General features: G+C 55.6%; 1 protein-coding gene across 1 annotated transcript in view; it reads right to left on the bottom strand.

The window, feature by feature from the left end:
- Positions 1–19164, bottom strand: part of ZSWIM4 (zinc finger SWIM-type containing 4) — a 56193-nt gene extending 37029 nt beyond the window's left edge. Inside the window, exons 1-2 of the mRNA XM_069604373.1 lie at positions 18277–19164; positions 12298–12499 (exon numbers count right to left, since the gene is read on the bottom strand). Coding sequence (XP_069460474.1) covers positions 12298–12499; positions 18277–18402 — 328 coding nt within the window. The 5' untranslated portion in view covers positions 18403–19164. The remainder of the gene's footprint in view (positions 1–12297; positions 12500–18276) is intronic.
- Positions 19165–19858: the final 694 nt, after the last annotated feature.

Raw genomic sequence — 19858 nt, 5'->3', positions numbered from 1 at the left:
CTTTCATATCCAAGGTTGCCATGTGTCTCGGGAGGATAGCTCAGGGACAACGTACTCACCTTGGAAGCAAGCCGACACGGAGCAAGACAGGTTTGATCCCCGGGTCTGCGCTTATAAACCTCTGGGCATTGGGCGCGTTATAAATAACCCATCATGTAGTCCCCCTGCTTTAGCAGTGGATTACTTCAGTAGCATTGTCATGCAGCATTTTTGTGGCTGGACATAGGTGCAGGGTGCAGATCTAATACTGGGCGCATTGTTAGTTTTTGGAACAAGCAAGAAAGTTTTAGATACCCTTGTTTACCTGGTACGCCAGGACGATTGCAATGGCGCCCTTTAACAGCAGCGCTGCAACCTCTTCTAGAAGGATGCGCCGTTCCTCCCTTGAGGTGGATCTTTGACGCAGGGGATGGTTGGAGGGTGACTGCAGTAACTATGCAATAACCGCCTGCCACGTTTAGCACCTACTTGTCCGAGGGGTTTCCCCTTCCATGCGTGGGTGAAGTGTGTAATACGCCCTCCTACTGGAGGGAAATGGGACAGGACCTGAAGCGGGTGGTCACTGCTTTGAAGGAGTTGCTCCCACCTCTGGAAGAGGAGGATCTCCACCGGCCGTGAGGTCTTCGCGGGCCTCTTTGGAAGCCTTGAAGGGCTTGTACTTGATTGGAACCCCAGGATGACCCCTGATTATGGCTGCATCCGGAACCCGTCTGCAAATTGTGACCCCCTAAGCGCCGAAAATGGTTTCTGCCTCTTTGGCCCGATTCTTTGTTAGTGAGCTGGCCCAAAGACTAGCGTCATACTCTTCCTTGGCACTCAATGCAATCATGCAACCTCAACCGCCTTGCCGGACAAGGCATGAGGCCCGATAGGCATATTGAGGAGTGTAGCCTGCGTCTCCAATTTAAAACCCCGATTGGCGCAGCCATGCATGACTCTTGACGAGTACCTTCTGCGATGATTCTACCAGCTTTATCTGCTGCATCCAAGTCATTTAAGAAGCAGCTCCACACTGCCTTTCCTTCCGCTACTGCGAGGGACAGTTGGGACTTGGTTCTGGGGTTGAGGCCATTAAGTTTCAATCTCTTCCCACTTGTGGCAGTTGTAACACCACCAAGTGGTGGTGTTGGCAATTATTGCTTGATATGCCGCTGAGGTGGCCACTTTTCTCCCGAGTGTAAATTTCTTGCTCTCTTTATCGGGGGTGCTTCTGAAGAAACGAGGTGTTCCTGCCCATTTCCTTGTTGTGGCAACTACCAGTGAGTCTAGCTTTAATTGACCCCTTCTGTAAAGGGGGTCTGTGTGCAGGGTGGAACATTTTCTCAATACAATGGTTTACTGCCCGCGTTGATTTGTTCTCTGTATTGATTGTAGAATGGGAATAAATTGGGTTACAGCCTTTGGTCACCCAATATGTGTTGGCAAAATCCTTGTCGAATGGGGTTTCCAGAGTTTGAATCTGGAAATGATCTGCTTTCATGAGCAGGTCATTAAATTGTAGTTGGTTATCCACCGGTGAGTCTGCCACTGGCGGGTCTACGTGATCAGGAGAGGGTAATATGTAAACATCATAATAATAATCTACCTCCCCCAGGGTATCTTGCTCCTCAGAGTCTGTATTAGGATCATAGAGATTGGTCAGGGTTTTGCTGAGGGGTAACTTGAAGGGTGGCTGGGGGTTGTGAAGATGTGGCGCCACTAGTTGGTGGAGTGTTTTGTAAGCTTTCTATTGCTTTGGGATATGTGCTTTGTGTGAGATGTGTGTGCTAATGCCGCCAGGTGTCGCCCCCGTAACAGCGCCGCTGCCCTGTGTGATGGGGGGCTAGCACGTGGTAATCCAAAGGTTCCAGATTGCCTTCGTGGCAAACAGCGATGCTGCCGCCACTGGAAGCTCCCGCCACGTCCCAATGACCATGTAACTAAGTAACTACGCTTTTTAGTATAACAAGTGGGCTGTAGTGCGCTATATAAATATGAATAAAACAAAAAACATGGCAGCCTCGGCATGCATGGCGTTGTGGGCCCAACGTTTTGTCTGTCCTTTATGGTCGACTAAAAAAAAAAAAAAAAAACACGCCGACAAGCTTTACAGTGGCCCTCGTCGTGATCCCTATGAAGAGGGAGGTTGTACATCCAGTGCTTGCCCTTAAAGGGACATTTTTGTTGCAGTTCAGGCACAATTTAAAGTGTATTTTCCACGCTTCACCACTACCGCGAATAAAAGGGGTAGTACTTTTAACTGGGAAACTCCGCAGATGGTTTCTTCCCTGGCAGTGCAACGACCTCCAGCTTTCCTCCACGTCGAGATCTTCTCTTCCCCTGGACGAAGCACCGACTTGCACCCGCTGCCAGGAACAACTGCCCCTGCTGGAGCTTTCTTACCATTTCAGGTACTGAGTCCCGCCTGGTCTCCCTTGCAACAGACTGTTCAAGGTGTCCCGTAAATCCTTGACTTTCTATCCTGGGGTGACTTAGGACCTACTAACTAATTTTTTCTGACTTGATCCAACCCTTTTTGAACTCTTTGCAAAGACTCTTTAAAAGTACTATTCAACTGTGTGATCGTGGACACATTCCGCCTTGCTCTCACCAAGAGGGGGCCTGGCCTATGACTTTCTTGCTCCTCAGTAGACTCTTGCCTTTTCTGACTTGCTCTGGTTCTCCTAAAGTGTTGGTATTGTGTATGTTCCTAATTCTGCCTTTTTCCCTCCCTTTTAATTAACTTATTGGAGTGCCATCTTCGGTTAAGCGCTCACCTCTGTCTGAAAATAAGTGGTGTTTTAACTAAGACTTGTTCAATAAGTGATCAGGGATGTATATATCTTAATAGTGACTGTTTGAACTTGGTTGCCGTGTTTGTAAAATACACTAAGTGTGTTTTTAAATAAATTATATACTTTTATACCCAAGCTCTGGTCAGTGTTTGCTTGTGCTACTGTATTTTGTTACATATCTTGTATACTCTATATACTGCGTAACTCTTCTTGAGAGAAGTCTGGCTGCTCAGCCACAGCTACCAAGTGAATCTGTGTGGTACAGACTGCTACCAATTGGGTTTACTGCAAACACCTGTAGTCTTAAGCCTTTTGCAGTGGTCCCTCCTAAGGGAACTGCACAGGTTTCTGCCTAACAATGATAAAAGGGGCAACACTGTTTAGGAATACTGGACGACATGATCTGGGCATGTGGTTCGATTCATGATTAGATGATTGCCGATACCGGATCTAGGGCGACAGGTTTAAAAGAAAATAATGCAATTGTCTCTTTTCTGGACCTATGGTGTGGGAGGGATTGTCCATACTAGGCACGATAGTGGCGATCCTAGTGGCAATAACCTAAAAGAATGCAGAGGCTAAAGTCTTGCACAATTCGGACGAGTCTGGTGCCAATAGTTCATGCCTTGAGGTTGCATAGTAGTTTGAATATTTGAAACAAATTCTTTGGTGCATTGTCTGCAACATCCATTTGATGCCATGGCTATTTTATATTCCTTACAATTAATTTTCAGGGATGAATTGTTGCACAAGAAGGATCCTTCCGCTGGGCTCGTTCTAGGGCTCCAATATTGTTTGATTATAAAATGTGGATTCTACCTTTTTTTGTTTGTTATTATTATTATAACTTTTAGCGAGAGGAGCCTTCACATTCATTTCTTGCACTGGGGTCCCCCCCTTACACCCGCCTCGGCCGCACACCTAGAGGACCCATACCGGTAGCCCATCTCATGTCAATGATCTAAGTGGATTTCCAAAAAGCACATCAGAATGTTCAATTAGATGGTCCATTGGGGTATTACATGTGGTGCACGGAGATGGATTTGGGCGGCGGGAATCAGGTTGCACTGGCTCGCTAGCCTGTCCAGTTACGCAGAGGTCTTAGGATGATGTCCCCAGTACTCCTAGGTTGCACCAAGAAGATGGATTAGGACTGCCCCTTCTAGGATTAAAGCCAGATCAGGATAATTTACCACTGCCCAGGGCCTGCACAGTGGTTATATGCAAGTATCTGATCTCCCCTTACTGCACCTTTCCCTCCATTTTTATGGAGCCCCAAACATTTTGCTTTGCATTTTTGAATGTGAGGTGAAGCCTTCAGCTTTACTACACTGGCTTTTGCTCATCTGTCATGGAGAAAGTGACATGTCCTTATAATTCTTTTATTATGCGCTTAATACACAAGACCGGTTTAAAAGAGCGAGACCAGGTTTCAAACCTGTGTTGATATGAACGCGCCCCCCCCCCCCCCGCCAAAGCAATTCTCCCAGCCTTCAGGATGTCAGTGCTGCAGACATCGTCCCTTAGTCTCGGTACACCGTTGCCACGTTTCAGTGTACAATGCATCTTACAACGCAGTACAATGGGATACACTTTGTTTTGCCCTAGATTAATACTCAGGTTTTTTGGTTACTTTAGGTGTTCCTATGGGACAAGCTGGTGGCAGCAGTTCCTTTATTTAGCCTTTTTGCGTCTGGCTGCCTGCTATGGCGATTCGAATGTCAAACATGGCCATGCAACAAGGACTTCAGTTTGTCCCTTTGCCATCTGGTCACTAACCTTCTTCCTGACCGGTGAGGACAGGAAAATCCTTATATGGACTTCCAGTGGCCGGGAAAGCAGAGGCTTATTGCAGGCTACTGCAGGGCCATGTGCGTTAGCTGCCAGGAAAGGCATTTGGGACTCTGTGGTCCCAACCCACAAACTGGTTTCAGTGTCTGAATGGCACGCATGAGCTATGCCAACAGTGGTCCAGAGTGGATGGGTGCAAGAAGAGGACCCCTGAACCCGCTCTTCAGAGCTTCAGGAAGAAACCTGAAGGAGCCAAGTATCCTGTCCAGCTGCAAAACAAGTAAGGAGAGCATGGACTTGTTGGGAGAAAGCATGGCCACCAACTTCTGCTCCTGTCCTGAAGAGCCCTGTGACGAAGAGCCTTCGACTGTTGTGATAATTGATAAGATGAGGTCCAACAAAAGGGAGGAAAAACCTATTGGTGATGAAGGGGGTCTATCTAGTATTTAGACATTGCCATGGACGGCAGTTAACCACATTAATGTTGACAAGAGTTTCGCAGCCTGTGATTTTCAGCCAATTAATACACTGAATATTCAGTGCATCTATAAACAAGGAGGTGGCAGCGACTCCTCTGCCTCGGGTACATCTAAAGGGACACTTAAACCCGCTAGGGCTAGCCGCGTCAATGGACGGACCCGAATGTCCCTAATTTGCTGAGATGTTAAGGCTAAGTGGAATTTAGTGTGTATGGGCCGGTGTTGGGAGAGTAGGCAAAGCATGTTCCTTTTGGTCTAGCCTGGGAAGAAGCATATGCAGGTCAATTTGGGTGACTTGTGGAGTGGGTAGGGACCTAACCGTGGAGTGGCTGTTTTTAGCATGGAGTTTATGAAGTGGAGGGGGGGGGGGCTATAGATTTCAGCAGATTAGCTGGGCCATCACACACTAGCCAGAAAGAGATGGGTGCACGATGCTTGCACTCGCCCAAAAACTGCTACTTGGTACAAGGTACATACTTGTAACCTGGACCCCGATATAAAAGGTGTGCACGCTGCAAAAGGTCTGACCGCCTAATTCAAACCATTCAATGCTGAGAACGAAATGGTGCGCCGATAGCCACGTAAAAGGAATACCAAGTGGTCTGAAAGAGACCCACCTGCTGAAAGCTCAAAACCAAGCGGTGTGGGGGTGATGCGGAGGCTCATTTACTGATTGCCAAGAAGCAAGGTGTCAGGAAGAGACTAAACACCAGAGCTCTGGGAGCAGCCCATCTACCAAAAGACAATGATGCCGGGTAGTATAAAGCCAGAGGATGAGAGGCCCAGAAAAGGCTGCAAGAGAAGTCTACAACCCGAGAATGAAAAGGTCTAGGAGAGTACCATCCTGAATGCAGAGTCAAGAGGCGCAAGAGTGCAACAAGAGGTGCTGAAGAAACCGGGCAGGACAAGGAAAAAGATAAAGCAGCGTGCGTGGGACTGAGCTCTGAAGGAGACTGAAAGGCTCACTGAGAAAGCAAAGAGGGGTCAAACAGACTAGAAGAACCTTCCCAGGAGACTGTGCTCTTGTAGAGCACAGGTGGGACATTCGTAGAACAGTTGGAACTTTTGCTTGCAAAAGATTTGCTCCATTAAGCCATGGGTTGTCTGCAACCTCTTTGGACATTCATTTAAACCTTTGACAAACATTTTATGAAATGCTATGCATGGCGTTGGTTTGTAAATTAGGGACTAGGGCCAAGAATAGGTTACAAACGTCATGATTGTGCGCAAGCCTCCTCGACCTGCTGGGGGGCACTTGGAAGATCTTGGTCGTCCCATTTCTGACACTTGATTAATGGGTTTGCAACCCGTTTCGCCAGGTATTTTAGGACCGCAACTCGCATCATCCCTAGCCAGCAGACAATCGGGGATCATGGGGCGGGTAGTCCAAAACATCTGTTAGCCACAGCTCGCAGGCCGTTGCATTGCCAGACGTGCAGGCTGCCCCTCCCCGCCCCCCCCATTTGCCTTCAGTCCAACCTGTTCCCAGATCACCCTCCCTACGGTGGATACAGTAGGAGCAGTGAGCAGGTATTGGGCATGGTTATAACATGGAGAGGAAGCTCACAGAATAGCAATAACAGAAATCCATGTAGATGTGTCCATTCCTTAAGCGTCCCGGCAGCATGTGAATCAAGGCTCCCCACCTGCACAGCACGTCAAACTACCACCATTCATGATGCACTCTGCTGGGGGACCTTTGCTGGGTGGAAGCCACCCCCACCTGCTGCAGCCGGGGCCAGAGCCAACATGCCGGGTGCGTTTCATGACACTGCGCGGCGATACTGTGAGTCAGCCAGAGACTGAATACGTCTGGAGGCATTAAGGAACCAGAGCCTAAGCCTCCATTTAGAAACACCTGCCAGAACGGGTCCCAGAAGTACAGGAAGGGTAAGGAGACAACGCCAAACACAGCCCAACACTTGCCGAAACCATGAAACTGCACCTACTCATCCAGCCCATCCTGCCGCAGAGCTGGTGGCAGACAAGCTGTACCAGAAACCATTTCACATGGTTACTGCGTCCGGCAGAGACCCGTCATTGAGCAACTTTGCGTCGTAACACCGGGAGCGCCATTGCTTTCTAATTTCAAGGACCATGCCAAGAGCTCCCCTTCTGTGGCTAAGCGGTCAAAAACCATCTTACTCAACTCAACGCAGGGACTACTCTGATACACAACTACAATGCCCTCCGAACAGCTGGCATGGTCACTCCCTCGCACCTGGCCAACCCAAAGAACGTCAATCTGACAGGATGACTGCACCACAAAGTGTGGCTTGCTAAAAAAGCTTCTAGAGTCCGGTGCCACCTGTGAAGGATTCAGCTACTGCCATCTACTACTGGCAGGCCAGTAAAGAACCCGAGTAAAGGAGATCACCACCGCTCTTGGCAGGAGCACCCCCTCTAGGCGAGCCATCAATTATACATTACTAAACAGAGCATGACCACACCAGGAAGTGACCCTGATGCCAGGACAATTATCTGGACAGGAATGAACAGGGACCTCCATCCTCGCCTCAACCACCAGCAGCTTTGGCACATCAAGAATTGGTCTTTCCCAGCTCTGTGCAGACTAAAATGCATTCCCTCAACCACACCTCTGTGCCAAGAGGATTGCACCAGCTTAGTCCAAGCCACTCAACCTCAAACTGTCCATATGGACATGAACCGCGCCAAAGTTCCGATCCGATTCTGGGACTCGCATACCTTCCAACCACCACCCATCAAGGATTTCTCTGCTGCAAGGAGGATGTGAAGTGTAGCAGTCTCAGTGCTGCGTCCAGATTGCAAGGGGTGCAGAAGGTTGCTTATGGTGATGGGTTGTGGCGAGGTATGGCAGGAAAGTGACAGGGATGGGGTTAAGAGTTTGTTGGAGGATGAGAGGCTGTGACTGCATAGGGGCTAGTACCATGAGACAGGAATGTAGGATGTTGAGCCAGGGAGGAGCAGGGGTGGTGACGCAATTGGACTTGGCTTAAGGCGAGTTGCTTTGGTAGTACGGGTGATGGATCAGCGTCGATGGGGTGTGATATTCAGGAGAGGGGGGTTGTCCAGTCCATTGGGGGGGGGGGGGTTACATACTGCAGTGGATGGGGTTGCAGAGGTCACATGGGATTTGACAGTGTTGAATAGTTTGTGTACGATGGTGGCATGGTGTATTTTTTTCCAGCAGTGTTTGGCCGATGCTGGGGGAGGAGGCATGGGTTCTCTTGCCAGGCTCTGTCTAGGTGCCTGGATTCGTGCTTGATAGAGGGAGCCGTTAGACCATGCCCGATGTGATGGCTGCAGAGTTTATGATTTGGAGAAAGCGGAGGTGGTGTAACTGTTGCCGCGGGTGGATGATGATTGATGTGCAGTTTACTTACGTGCCTCACTGCAAACCATGGTGCTCCAAGCCCAGATCCAACCATAGGCGAGCCTCTCCACTCCCCCGAACCGGAATGCAAAGCCCATTCACCCAACGCTATACCCAACACCCCAGTCCTCGCACTGTAGGCACACAACGTGCTCCCAAGGCAAGCCGCTCATCCTCAGCCACTTGGGCCAAGCCCAGGTTACCCATCACCCAAAGAAGGCATCAACGTGGTGCCCTCCTAATGCAACATCAACACAGACTGCCCTACCACTTCCTGCCGCTTCAGGTGTAACACGAGTCAGCCCTGAAACCAGCAGCCATACTATATAAATGGCGTGGGAGTGGCGAGCAAGTAGAAAAGTCTGCAATGCGTGGAGTGCAACGATGGCGACAGGGCAGGGCACACAAAAGACAGTGGAGCAGTGCGAGTGCCCATGCGGGAGGATGGTGAAACTGGATACCCCCAGGGCAGCGCCTGCACCCCATCTGTTCATCACAGGCCGGCTGCTCCTGCGAGGGTTACCTGCTCAATCATGCACGCCCACCCAGGGGACACCCCCTAATGAACCCTAATAGAGGAATCAATCCGCAGCCCCAGGACAGGATTGTGGTTAATTAAGACCTCCGTTTCCTGCACAATATCCCCCACACCCTCCCGCCTCTCATTAACCTCTTCGCGGATGGAGAAAGACGGGGCACTGTCGCGAGGAAGGCTTCTCCCTCCCCCAGTTACGGCTGCGAGCTTTTACGCACCTTGGAGACTGCAGAGCCAGCCACAGAATGCCGGAAGCAGGCAGCAGAAGGCCACTAAACAGCCATCGCCATCCCGTAGCACTGGAGTGCCACGAAAGAGGCAGAGCGTGGCCTAAACAGCGGCACGGAAGACCAGAAAACAGACAAAGGGCGGTGTAACCGACGAAACAGTGAGCCAGAGTGCTGTGAGCCCCCAGAGGCTTGCAGGGCCTGGCCAAGGCAACACCACCCCACGCCCCCAGAGACAGGCCAGTGTAGAGGCTGGGCACAAACTGCAGAGCCTTGACATGGCCAGACGCCTTGTCAACTCACCCGGGGTAGTGGTGCTCAGGCAGGGAGCTTCCCCCTACTTCCTCCTCCCACCCCAGACTGACTGCTATTCAGGCATGGTGTTCTGCCAAGGAACTCTGCCTTAATGCCAGAAAGACTGAAAACCCCAGCTCCCTCGAACCACATCTCTCCACTGGCTCCCAGTTGCGGTTGGGATCATCATCATTCACAAGTTGACAAGCACCCCAAGAATCTGGTGCGACCATCCGCCCCAGGCTACCTGCCCTCTCAAAATCACCACTCAAGATAGACCCAAATCCCAGCCTTGATAAGACCCTCAGATGGTCAAAACACTGAACAATGAAAAACCACAATGGCATCAAAATTAAACGGGTGGACTATACCTACTAGGAATTACAGTGAACAAAGCGAACTCATTGATGTGTACAAGCACCATACAAGTAGAAACCCAACACCAAACTGCCGCATACATCGAGTGGCTGAAGGCAGACCTGGCGCAGAGATTTCCATTGCATTACTAACGCGTTCTGTATCGCGCTCATGGTATCGGGCAATATCCCCACCAAAAATATCGCAGTCCTGGGGAACGGCCATAGGCAATATTTTTATTGGGGTTAGTTATCACCGAAGTTCCATGCTTAACATTGCCGGTGATGGGATATGAACACATGGAACCGTGCTCATAAAACACGTGTTTCAGTTAACCAAACAACCCCTGCAAGCGTGTGTCCCTCCTCACATGCCATTACTGCTTATATGGCGTCACACGCCCAAAGGACTCATGGTACAATAGTTTCGGCTTAAGCGCCACCTAATAGGACAAGCTAAAAATAGCACCTCCTTACAATACTAACTAATGCCCAGCAAAAAATATTGCTGCCCAGCCACCTTAGAATACCCCCCTACCCCCAGGATAGCTGACGATGGGGAGAGGCAGTCAGGCAGAGCTGGCACCTCAGCAGGGAGATCTGGCTCGCCGACATACCGGGCCAGGCAGACTCAGACACGCCGCAGGAGGGCCGGGCCGATACCGGCCCGCAATTCTTCACGAATTCCGCCAACCGGCAGCAATGGGTCTGGGCAGGTCCATGGCAGGAGCATTCCTGCAGCCACGTGCCACCTCTGGGCAGGACAGGTCCCGGCGTGTGACATTAGCACACACTTTCACTGGCCGGCACACCCGGCACATACCTGCCAGAATCCCCTGGAGAGCAACGGGCATGACCGAGCATAAACCGAGCAGTTGAGCAGCAGGCCCAGCGTGCACCAGCACCCTGAGTGGGCTGTCGACCCAGCCCCGGGTGCCAGCTAAATGCCACATCGGGGCACCGGCGGCAGGTACCCACTTTGTACAATGTATCTGGTGCGTGGCAGTGTACGCACGGAAAGAACCGTGCATCCCCCTCCCCCCTCGATGTCCTTGACTGGAGGGCACGACCACAGTATGCCACCACAACACTGCTCTCACACACGCCTGGGGCCCAGCATCTCGTAATCCGGTTTACTGCACAGCAAAGAGGGCGACCCCCATGCCCCCAGGATGAACATATGAAGAGGCAGAGACGTGCACAACGCGGGAGCCCAACACGCATCTCTACAGGGGGTCCTAATCCCCTAATGCGGGAACCCCACCCATCACCAGCATTACAGAAAGGGGCCCCTCCCTCTGGAGAATGGGCCGGGTCCTCTCCACTAGGCAGAGGGGACCACTGAGCCAGAGAATACACTCTACCCCACCCCCTCAAGATTCAGGTGAAGAGGGCCCCTCCGCCCCACAGACAGGCGATATGCTTCGGGCTCCCAGGGGCAGAGAGCGAACCCCCACCTCCATCTGTGTAAATGGAGCCAGACTGGGGAGGGGCCCGTGCTGGAGAGGCCCCGGGGTAGAGGCAGAACAACAGAGCGGGTTTGTTTCCCAAATAATGCAGACAGAGGCTCCCGTGATTGATGAGACGAGGGCGGGGGCGTGTGTGTTTTGCATTGTTCTTGGGGGGGGGGCAGGGGCATGTGTGCTGGGGGGTAGGACAATCCCATCCCGAGGGGAAAAACGGGAGGCCAAAGGCTGCCCATTGAGCCCCTCAGACAAGATGAAGCGTGTCCGCCACAGCCCCCGCACCTCACAAAGAGACCCCCCCCCGCCCCCCGCTTCACCTACGGACGTAAAGCAAACCAGAGACGAGCAATATCCACATGGGGGCGCAAGAGGTCCATCTCCACTGCCAGGGTTCAGGCTTCAACCAAGGGATGGCAGGGCACAAAGGTTAACCCAAACCCCCGAAAACAGACGTGCCCAGAGCTGCCAAAGCCAGGTCCATACACGGGATGATGGCATTAGGGATGTGGTGCCAGAGCCCTAGCCCCAAGAGTGGGCACAGATGCGCCATTTGCCAGTTTCAAACGTGTGTGCCCTGGACTCAAGAGGTGGCGAAGAGCCCCAACAGCTAGGGGCTCGGCACAAACACTAGGGGAGGCCAGCCATGTGGTACCAACGGGACAGTGAGATCTGCAACTGAAAGGGGGTGGCAGCCCAGAGGGGCGACGCGCATTTGCCCCACAGCAGGCACCTCCATGGCCACATCGGCCCGGGCTTCCTACTTGCAGGCCATGAGGTAGGGGGTGCGGTGTGTGCGCACAATACTAGAGTGTGCAGAGACTTTTGGAACGAGGTACCACGCCTCCTCTTACTTGGTGTAGACTGGCTGATAAAAGCAAGATCATTAGAAGGGGAAATAGGTGGACGTTTACACTAGAATAGCAGCAGACACGGCAGTAGGTCCACGGGGTAGTGCGTGCCCCACAGCACGAACACCCAGCCCACACTCATAAAAAAGGCGGAGCTGCGGTCTTCACTCACCCACTTGCAGGACACGGCTCACGGCGCCCGACTGCAGCAGCTGCAGGCCTCGGTTGAAGGGGATGCGTGCGTCCCTCTCACCCTCGGGCGGGTGGTAGCCAAGGGACGAGTACATGCAGATCTCCCTTTCGCTGCGTGGGAAGGACCAGAACACAATGCGCTTCTGCACGGGCTCCGGGACTCGGGAGAAGCGCTCCTCCACCTGCAGAGGGAAGAAGCAGACTCATTAGACCGGAAGACAAGAGCGCACCCTGTGGCCAAAGGATCCCACCCTGCACAAGTCGCTGCCACTGCAAGGCGCCATCCCCGCTCCTGCCCCGCTTCACAAGGACACCAGAGGAGGAACACAAACTAAGCCCCACGAACAAGATCACCCTATGCGTTAAGAAAGCGGCCCACCAACGGCCACACAGCCGCCATGTTGTCCAGTAGCAGGACACCGCAACGCAGGCCTGTGGTCCAACACCACCCCAGAGGGACCAGCTACAGAGGCCCAGTAGCAGCCACACGACATCAGCCATGCTGTGGTCCAGTGAGATGGCATCCCAACACAGGCCTGTGGTCCAACACCCCCCCCCCCAGTGGGAACTACAGAGGCCCAGTAGAAGCCACACATCACAACCATGCTGTGGTCCAGTGAGATGACATCCCAACACAGGCCTGTGGTCCAACACCCCCCTCCAGTGGGACCAACTAGAGTGGCCCAGTAACAGGGCGTGCCAACACAGGCCTGTGGTACAGTAACACCCCAGAGGGACCAGCTACAGTGGCCCAGTAGCAGCTACACGACATCACAGCCATGCTGTGGTCCAACACCCCCCCCCCCTCCAGTGGGACCAACTAGAGTGGCCCAGTAGCAGCCACACGACATCACAGCCATGCTGTGGTCCAACACCGCCCCCCCTCCAGTGGGACCAACTAGAGTGGCCCAGTAGCAGCCACACGACATCAGCCATGCTGTGGTTCAGTGAGATGACATCCAACACAGGCCTGTGGTCCAACACCCCCTCCAGTGGGACCAACTAGAGTGGCCCAGTAACAGGGCGTCCTAACACAGGCCTGTGGTACAGTAACACCCGAATGGGACCAACTACAGAGGCTCAGTAAGGTCCAGTAACAGGACGTCCCAACACAGGCCTGTGGTCCAACAGCCCCCTTCAGTGGGACCAACTAGAGTGGCCCAGTAACAGGGCGTCCCAACACAGGCCTGTGGTACAGTAACACCCGAATGGGACCAACTACAGAGGCTCAGTAAGGTCCAGTAACAGGACGTCCCAACACAGGCCTGTGGTCCATCACCCCCCCCCCAGTGGGAACTACAGAGGCCCAGTAGAAGCCACACATCACAGCCATGATGTGGTCCAGTGAGATGACATCCCAACAGAGGCCTGTGGTACAGTAACACCCCAAAGGGACCAACTACAGAGGCACAGTAACAGGGCGTCCCAACACAGGCCTGTGGTCCAACACCCCCGCCCCCTCCAGTGGGACCAAATAGAGTGACCCAGTAGCAGCCACACGACATCACAGTTCTACGTGTAAGGACGGAATCCGAATACCAGACAGTGACACGGCTATGGGAGCAGTGGCCGCATCACAGTGTTCAGCACAGCTTCAGCCCGTTACTGACATGCTAACCCTCCGACCATTACCAAGATCAAAACAAGGTGCCCACCAGCTGCCGTCCCCCATCCGCACACAATAGCTACACTTGATAACCCCCCCGAGGACAGGTGTGCACAACTGGTTTAGCTGGAAGGCTGAATGTACCACACAAGCACATACAGTGTACGGACCAGGGGTTTGAAGTGTACTTTTATTCATTGATCTAGTGTAACATGACCACGATTAATGCTATGTGACTGACATCAAGTAAAACTGCACGCATCATAATGGAAAGAGAAAAACGGGTCCAGGGGGCCGTCACACAGCCGAGGGGACAGAGGGAGGAAGCGCCAGCCAGCCAGCCCTTCACGTGGCACGGGGCCATGCATCACTACTCCAAGAGCCGCACCTGGCCCGTATGCTGTGCGTGTCCACACCAATACCCAGCAACACCTTAACGTGAACACACAGGCGATGGCATCCTCTCCCCTGCTCCTACCTTCTCACGTACAGGCCGCCCCACACTCAGGGGTATCCAAAGTCCTTTGGTGGATGGCCCCACAGTGGTGCGCCTCCTCACACCCTGCTGGATCACCAAGCACAGATGTTAAGACGCCGTACCTAGGGTACTAGCACCCCCAGAAGCTAGACCTGCCTGCAGGGCAACACGGGACCCCGCTTGCCCACAGACCCCCCTTTGCTGCTCCATGTACAGTTCAACAAGTGGCCAAAGAGGGCTCAAAGCGTGCGTGTTTTGGAACAAGGAGGCCAATATCGAGCAGACGCGACTTACATTATTACAGTTGTCCATTAGAAGGAGAAAAATAAATGGTCCGCAGGGTGAGCGTGTGTGAACAAAAGTATATCTAAGAAACAAGTGACTTGCAGACGGCAACATTTAGCCAAGAGGTGATGCACACTATAGAGTGTATAGGGCTATACAGTTAGCATTACACGTCAGAGCCTGGGGTGGGGGGCTCGTGAGAGGCGCGCATCTCACATGGACAGCCCAAGACCCCCCCCCCCATTCATCAGGTCTGGCTGGCTGCACATCATGACTCACCGGGGAGACTCATCTTGGCGAGCCCTTGCATCCTGGAAGTCGCAGTCATGGATTTATAATGAGGAAATCCTGGAATACAATTCCCAGCACACGAACCAAGTGCCAGGGCTGCGCTACAAGGCAATGCCACACCCCCCCCCCCACAGCACACAAACCAAGTGCCAGGGCTGCGCTACAAGGCAATGCCACCCCCCCACAGCACACAAACCAAGTGCCAGGGCTGCGCTACAAGGCAATGCCACCCCCCCCCCACAGCACACAAACCACCAAGTGCCAGGGCTGCGCTACAAGGCAATGCCACCCCCCCCCCCCACAGCACACAAACCAAGTGCCAGGGCTGCGCTACAGGGCACTGCCCCCCCCCCACAGCACACAAACCAAGTGCCAGGGCTGCGCTACAAGGCAATGCCACCCCCCCCCCCCACAGCACACAAACCAAGTGCCAGGGCTGCGCTACAAGGCAATGCCACACCCCCCCCCCAGCACACAAACCAAGTGCCAGGGCTGCGCTACAAGGCAATGCAACCCCCCCAGCACACAAACCAAGTGCCAGGGCTGCGCTACAAGGCAATGCCACCCCCCCCCCCCCACAGCACACAAACCAAGTGCCAGGGCTGCGCTACAGGGCAATGCCCCCCAACCCCCCCCCCCACAGCACACAAACCAAGTGCCAGGGCTGCGCTACAGGGCAATGCCGTCCACTTCCCCAGCCACCCCCCCACAGCACACAAACCAAGTGCCAGGGCTGTGCTACAGGGCAATGCCACCCCCCCACAGCACACAAACCAAGTGCCAGGGCTGCGCTACAAGGCAATGCCACCCCCCCCACAACACACATACCAAGTGCCAGGGCTGCGCTACAGGGCAATGCCGTCCACCCCCCCAGCCACCCCCCCACAGCACACAAACCAAGTGCCAGGGCTGCGCTACAGGGCAATGCAACCCCCCCCCACAGCACACAAACCAAGTGCCAGGGCTGCGCTACAGGGCAATGCCCCCCCCCCCAGCACACAAACCAAGTGCCAGGGCTGCGCTACAGGGCAATGCAACCCCCCCCCCCACAGCACACAAACCAAGTGCCAGGGCTGCGCTACAGGGCAATGCCCCCCCCCAGCACACAAACCAAGTGCCAGGGCTGCGCTACAGGGCAATGCAACCCCCCCCCACAGCACACAAACCAAGTGCCAGGGCTGCGCTACAGGGCAATGCCCCCCCCCAGCACACAAACCAAGTGCCAGGGCTGCGCTACAGGGCAATGCAACCCCCCCCCCACAGCACACAAACCAAGTGCCAGGGCTGCGCTACAGGGCAATGCCCCCCCCCAGCACACAAACCAAGTGCCAGGGCTGCGCTACAGGGCAATGCAACCCCCCCCCCCACAGCACACAAACCAAGTGCCAGGGCTGCGCTACAAGGCAATGCCACCCCCCCCCCCCCACAACACACATACCAAGTGCCAGGGCTGCGCTACAGGGCAATGCCGTCCACCCCCCCAGCCACCCCCCCACAGCACACAAACCAAGTGCCAGGGCTGTGCTACAGGGCAATGCCACCCCCCCACAGCACACAAACCAAGTGCCAGGGCTGCGCTACAAGGCAATGCCACCCCCCCCCACAACACACATACCAAGTGCCAGGGCTGCACTACAGGGCAATGCCGTCCACCCCCCCAGCCACCCCCCCACAGCACACAAACCAAGTGCCAGGGCTGTGCTACAGGGCAATGCCACCCCCCCACAGCACACAAACCAAGTGCCAGGACTGCGCTACAGGGCAATGCAACCCCCCCCCCCACAGCACACAAACCAAGTGCCAGGGCTGCGCTACAGGGCAATGCCCCCCCCCCCCAGCACACAAACCAAGTGCCAGGGCTGCGCTACAGGGCAATGCAACCCCCCCCCCCCACAGCACACAAACCAAGTGCCAGGGCTGCGCTACAGGGCAATGCCACCCCCCCCCCACAGCACACAAACCAAGTGCCAGGGCTGCGCTACAGGGCAATGCAACCCCCCCCCCACACCACACAAACCAAGTGCCAGGGCTGCGCTACAGGGCAATGCCCCCCCCCCCAGCACACAAACCAAGTGCCAGGGCTGCGCTACAGGGCAATGCAACCCCCCCCCCCCCCACACCACACAAACCAAGTGCCAGGGCTGCGCTACAGGGCAATGCCACCCCCCCCCCCACAGCACACAAACCAAGTGCCAGGGCTGCGCTACAGGGCAATGCAACCCCCCCCCCCACACCACACAAACCAAGTGCCAGGGCTGCGCTACAGGGCAATGCAACCCCCCCCCCCACACCACACAAACCAAGTGCCAGGGCTGCGCTACAGGGCAATGCAACCCCCCCCCCACACCACACAAACCAAGTGCCAGGGCTGCGCTACAGGGCAATGCCACCCCCCCCACAGCACACAAACCAAGTGCCAGGGCTGCGCTACAGGGCAATGCAACCCCCCCCCCCCACACCACACAAACCAAGTGCCAGGGCTGCGCTACAGGGCAATGCCACCCCCCCCCCCACAGCACACAAACCAAGTGCCAGGGCTGCGCTACAGGGCAATGCAACCCCCCCCCCCACACCACACAAACCAAGTGCCAGGGCTGCGCTACAGGGCAATGCCCCCCCCAGCACACAAACCAAGTGCCAGGGCTGCGCTACAAGGCAATGCCACCCCCCCCCCCACAGCACACAAACCAAGTGCCAGGGCTGCGCTACAGGGCAATGCAACCCCCCCCCCACAGCACACAAACCAAGTGCCAGGGCTGCGCTACAGGGCAATGCAACCCCCCCCCCCCCACAGCACACAAACCAAGTGCCAGGGCTGCGCTACAGGGCAATGCCCCCCCCAGCACACAAACCAAGTGCCAGGGCTGCGCTACAAGGCAATGCCACCCCCCCCCCCCCACAGCACACAAACCAAGTGCCAGGGCTGCGCTACAGGGCAATGCAACCCCCCCCCCCACAGCACACAAACCAAGTGCCAGGGCTGCGCAACAGGGCAATGCCACCCCCCCCCCCCCACAGCACACAAACCAAGTGCCAGGGCTGCGCTACAGGGCAATGCAACCCCCCCCCCCCCCACAGCACACAAACCAAGTGCCAGGGCTGCGCAACAGGGCAATGCCACCCCCCCCCCCCCACAGCACACAAACCAAGTGCCAGGGCTGCGCTACAGGGCAATGCCACCCCCCAATGCCCGGACACTGACTCCTCGTCCCTACAACAGTGGGGGTGCCCCCTTTTCCCGGTACCCTCTCTGCTCCCCAAGAAGTGTCAGTGATGATGCCCCCTCCCCCGGGTCTCACCTGCTCGTAGGCCCAGCTCTCGGCCACACTCTGTGCGCTCAGGTCCAGGAGCGTCTCGAGCCTCCCCCGGCCGCGCATCTCCGAGGGCCCCCCCGGGCAGCGCCGCTTACAGGGCGGGGGCTCCATGCCGGCCTCCGCGCTTGCCCCCGGCAGCTCCGCTCGCTCCTCTCCCGGGGTAGGGCCTAGCTTCCCCGCAGATCCCCGGGCTCGCGTAGGTACGCAGGGCCCGCGAGGGCAGACCTCACCGCGCGCGGGCGGGCGGCCGGGCGTGCGCTCCCCAGTGCCGCGGGCTGCAGGCGGGACTCGCGGGGGTCTCTGCGGACCTCTGGCCCCGGTGCACCCTGGCACGGCTCCCTGCGACACTTTATCCCGGGCGGACGCGGCCTAGTGGCTCCCCGCAGTGACGCTCTGCGGCCCGGCTTCCTCCTGGGGCCTTGCGTTACTGTGCGCCCCGGGTGCGGCCTGCTCCTGCTCGCGGGACCGGGCTCGAGTAGTCGGCGTCCCCGGGTTCCGGCAGCGGCCCCTTTAAACCGCACACAATGAGCTCCGACTCTTTATCCCACAGCCTCGCGGAGCCGCCAACTTCCGCCCACCCGAAGCCGCAAGGCCCGCCAGCGGCAACCCATTGGCCAAGGCCCCTGCCACTCGCCTCGCACGCCCCGCCCCACCCAGCCTGGAGCAGGGGAGCGCTGCTGCCAATCCCTGACGTGCAGCCAATCACACGCCGAGTTTACATTCCAAACCAGAAGCGACTGCCCATATTTGGAGAAATGGGGGGAGGGCGCCGGGGCCCCATTCATGGATCAAAGGCAGCGCAGAACAAACAGCTTCTCAGGGCAGTAGGAGCCAATCAGAGGCTCTGGCCGGCCAAGAGAGAGGCCATACCGGTCAAGCGTGCCTACAGCGAAGGGTCGCGAGAGCCAATCAGAGACCTCGAGGACCTACCGGTCAAGCGTGCCGTACAGCGCAGGGCCATGGGGGAGCCAATCAGATGCCTCAATATAGGTCCTACCGGTCAAGCGTGCCGTACAGCGGAGGGCTACGGGAGCCAATCAAAGGCCTCGCTAGAGGCCCTACCGGTCAGCGTGCCGTACAGCAGAGAGCCAATGAGAGGCCTCGCTAGAGGCCCTACGGGTCAGCGTGCCGTACAGCGGAGGGGGTCATGAGGGCAAGGGAGGCCACGAGGAGAACCGGAAAAGGCCCCAGTTCCCTTGCAGCCACTGAGGCGCCAGAGCGCAGGAGCCCTTCAGAGGCCCCCAGCAAGGCCGCGTGTTGCCACTCCAGCCCGGGGGAGGCCTGGCCAGGGCCAGCAGGCTAGCACAGCCGACTTTCCTTCCTCTTAAACCACCAATAAGTGTGGGACTAAAGTGTTAGAGCCCTTCCTGCAGGCTCGGACTGGCTTATAAGGCAATAGGCCCACGACTCAACCAAAAAACGTAAAATGCTTGTGTGGGTCCGTTTTTGTGGTCAAAGTGCAGCACTTTTTTTGGCCAGTGTGGGCCAGTTTGAGTTACTGCACTATGTGGCTAATAGTTTTGACCAGTGTTGATAAACAATTTGCACCACATTTGATCAAAAACCT

This window comes from Ambystoma mexicanum, chromosome 3q (assembly GCF_040938575.1).
Source record: "Ambystoma mexicanum isolate Mex_15411 chromosome 3q, UKY_AmexF1_1, whole genome shotgun sequence".
Taxonomy (NCBI): domain Eukaryota; kingdom Metazoa; phylum Chordata; class Amphibia; order Caudata; family Ambystomatidae; genus Ambystoma; species Ambystoma mexicanum.
This window is presented reverse-complemented; position numbering and strand designations above follow the sequence as displayed.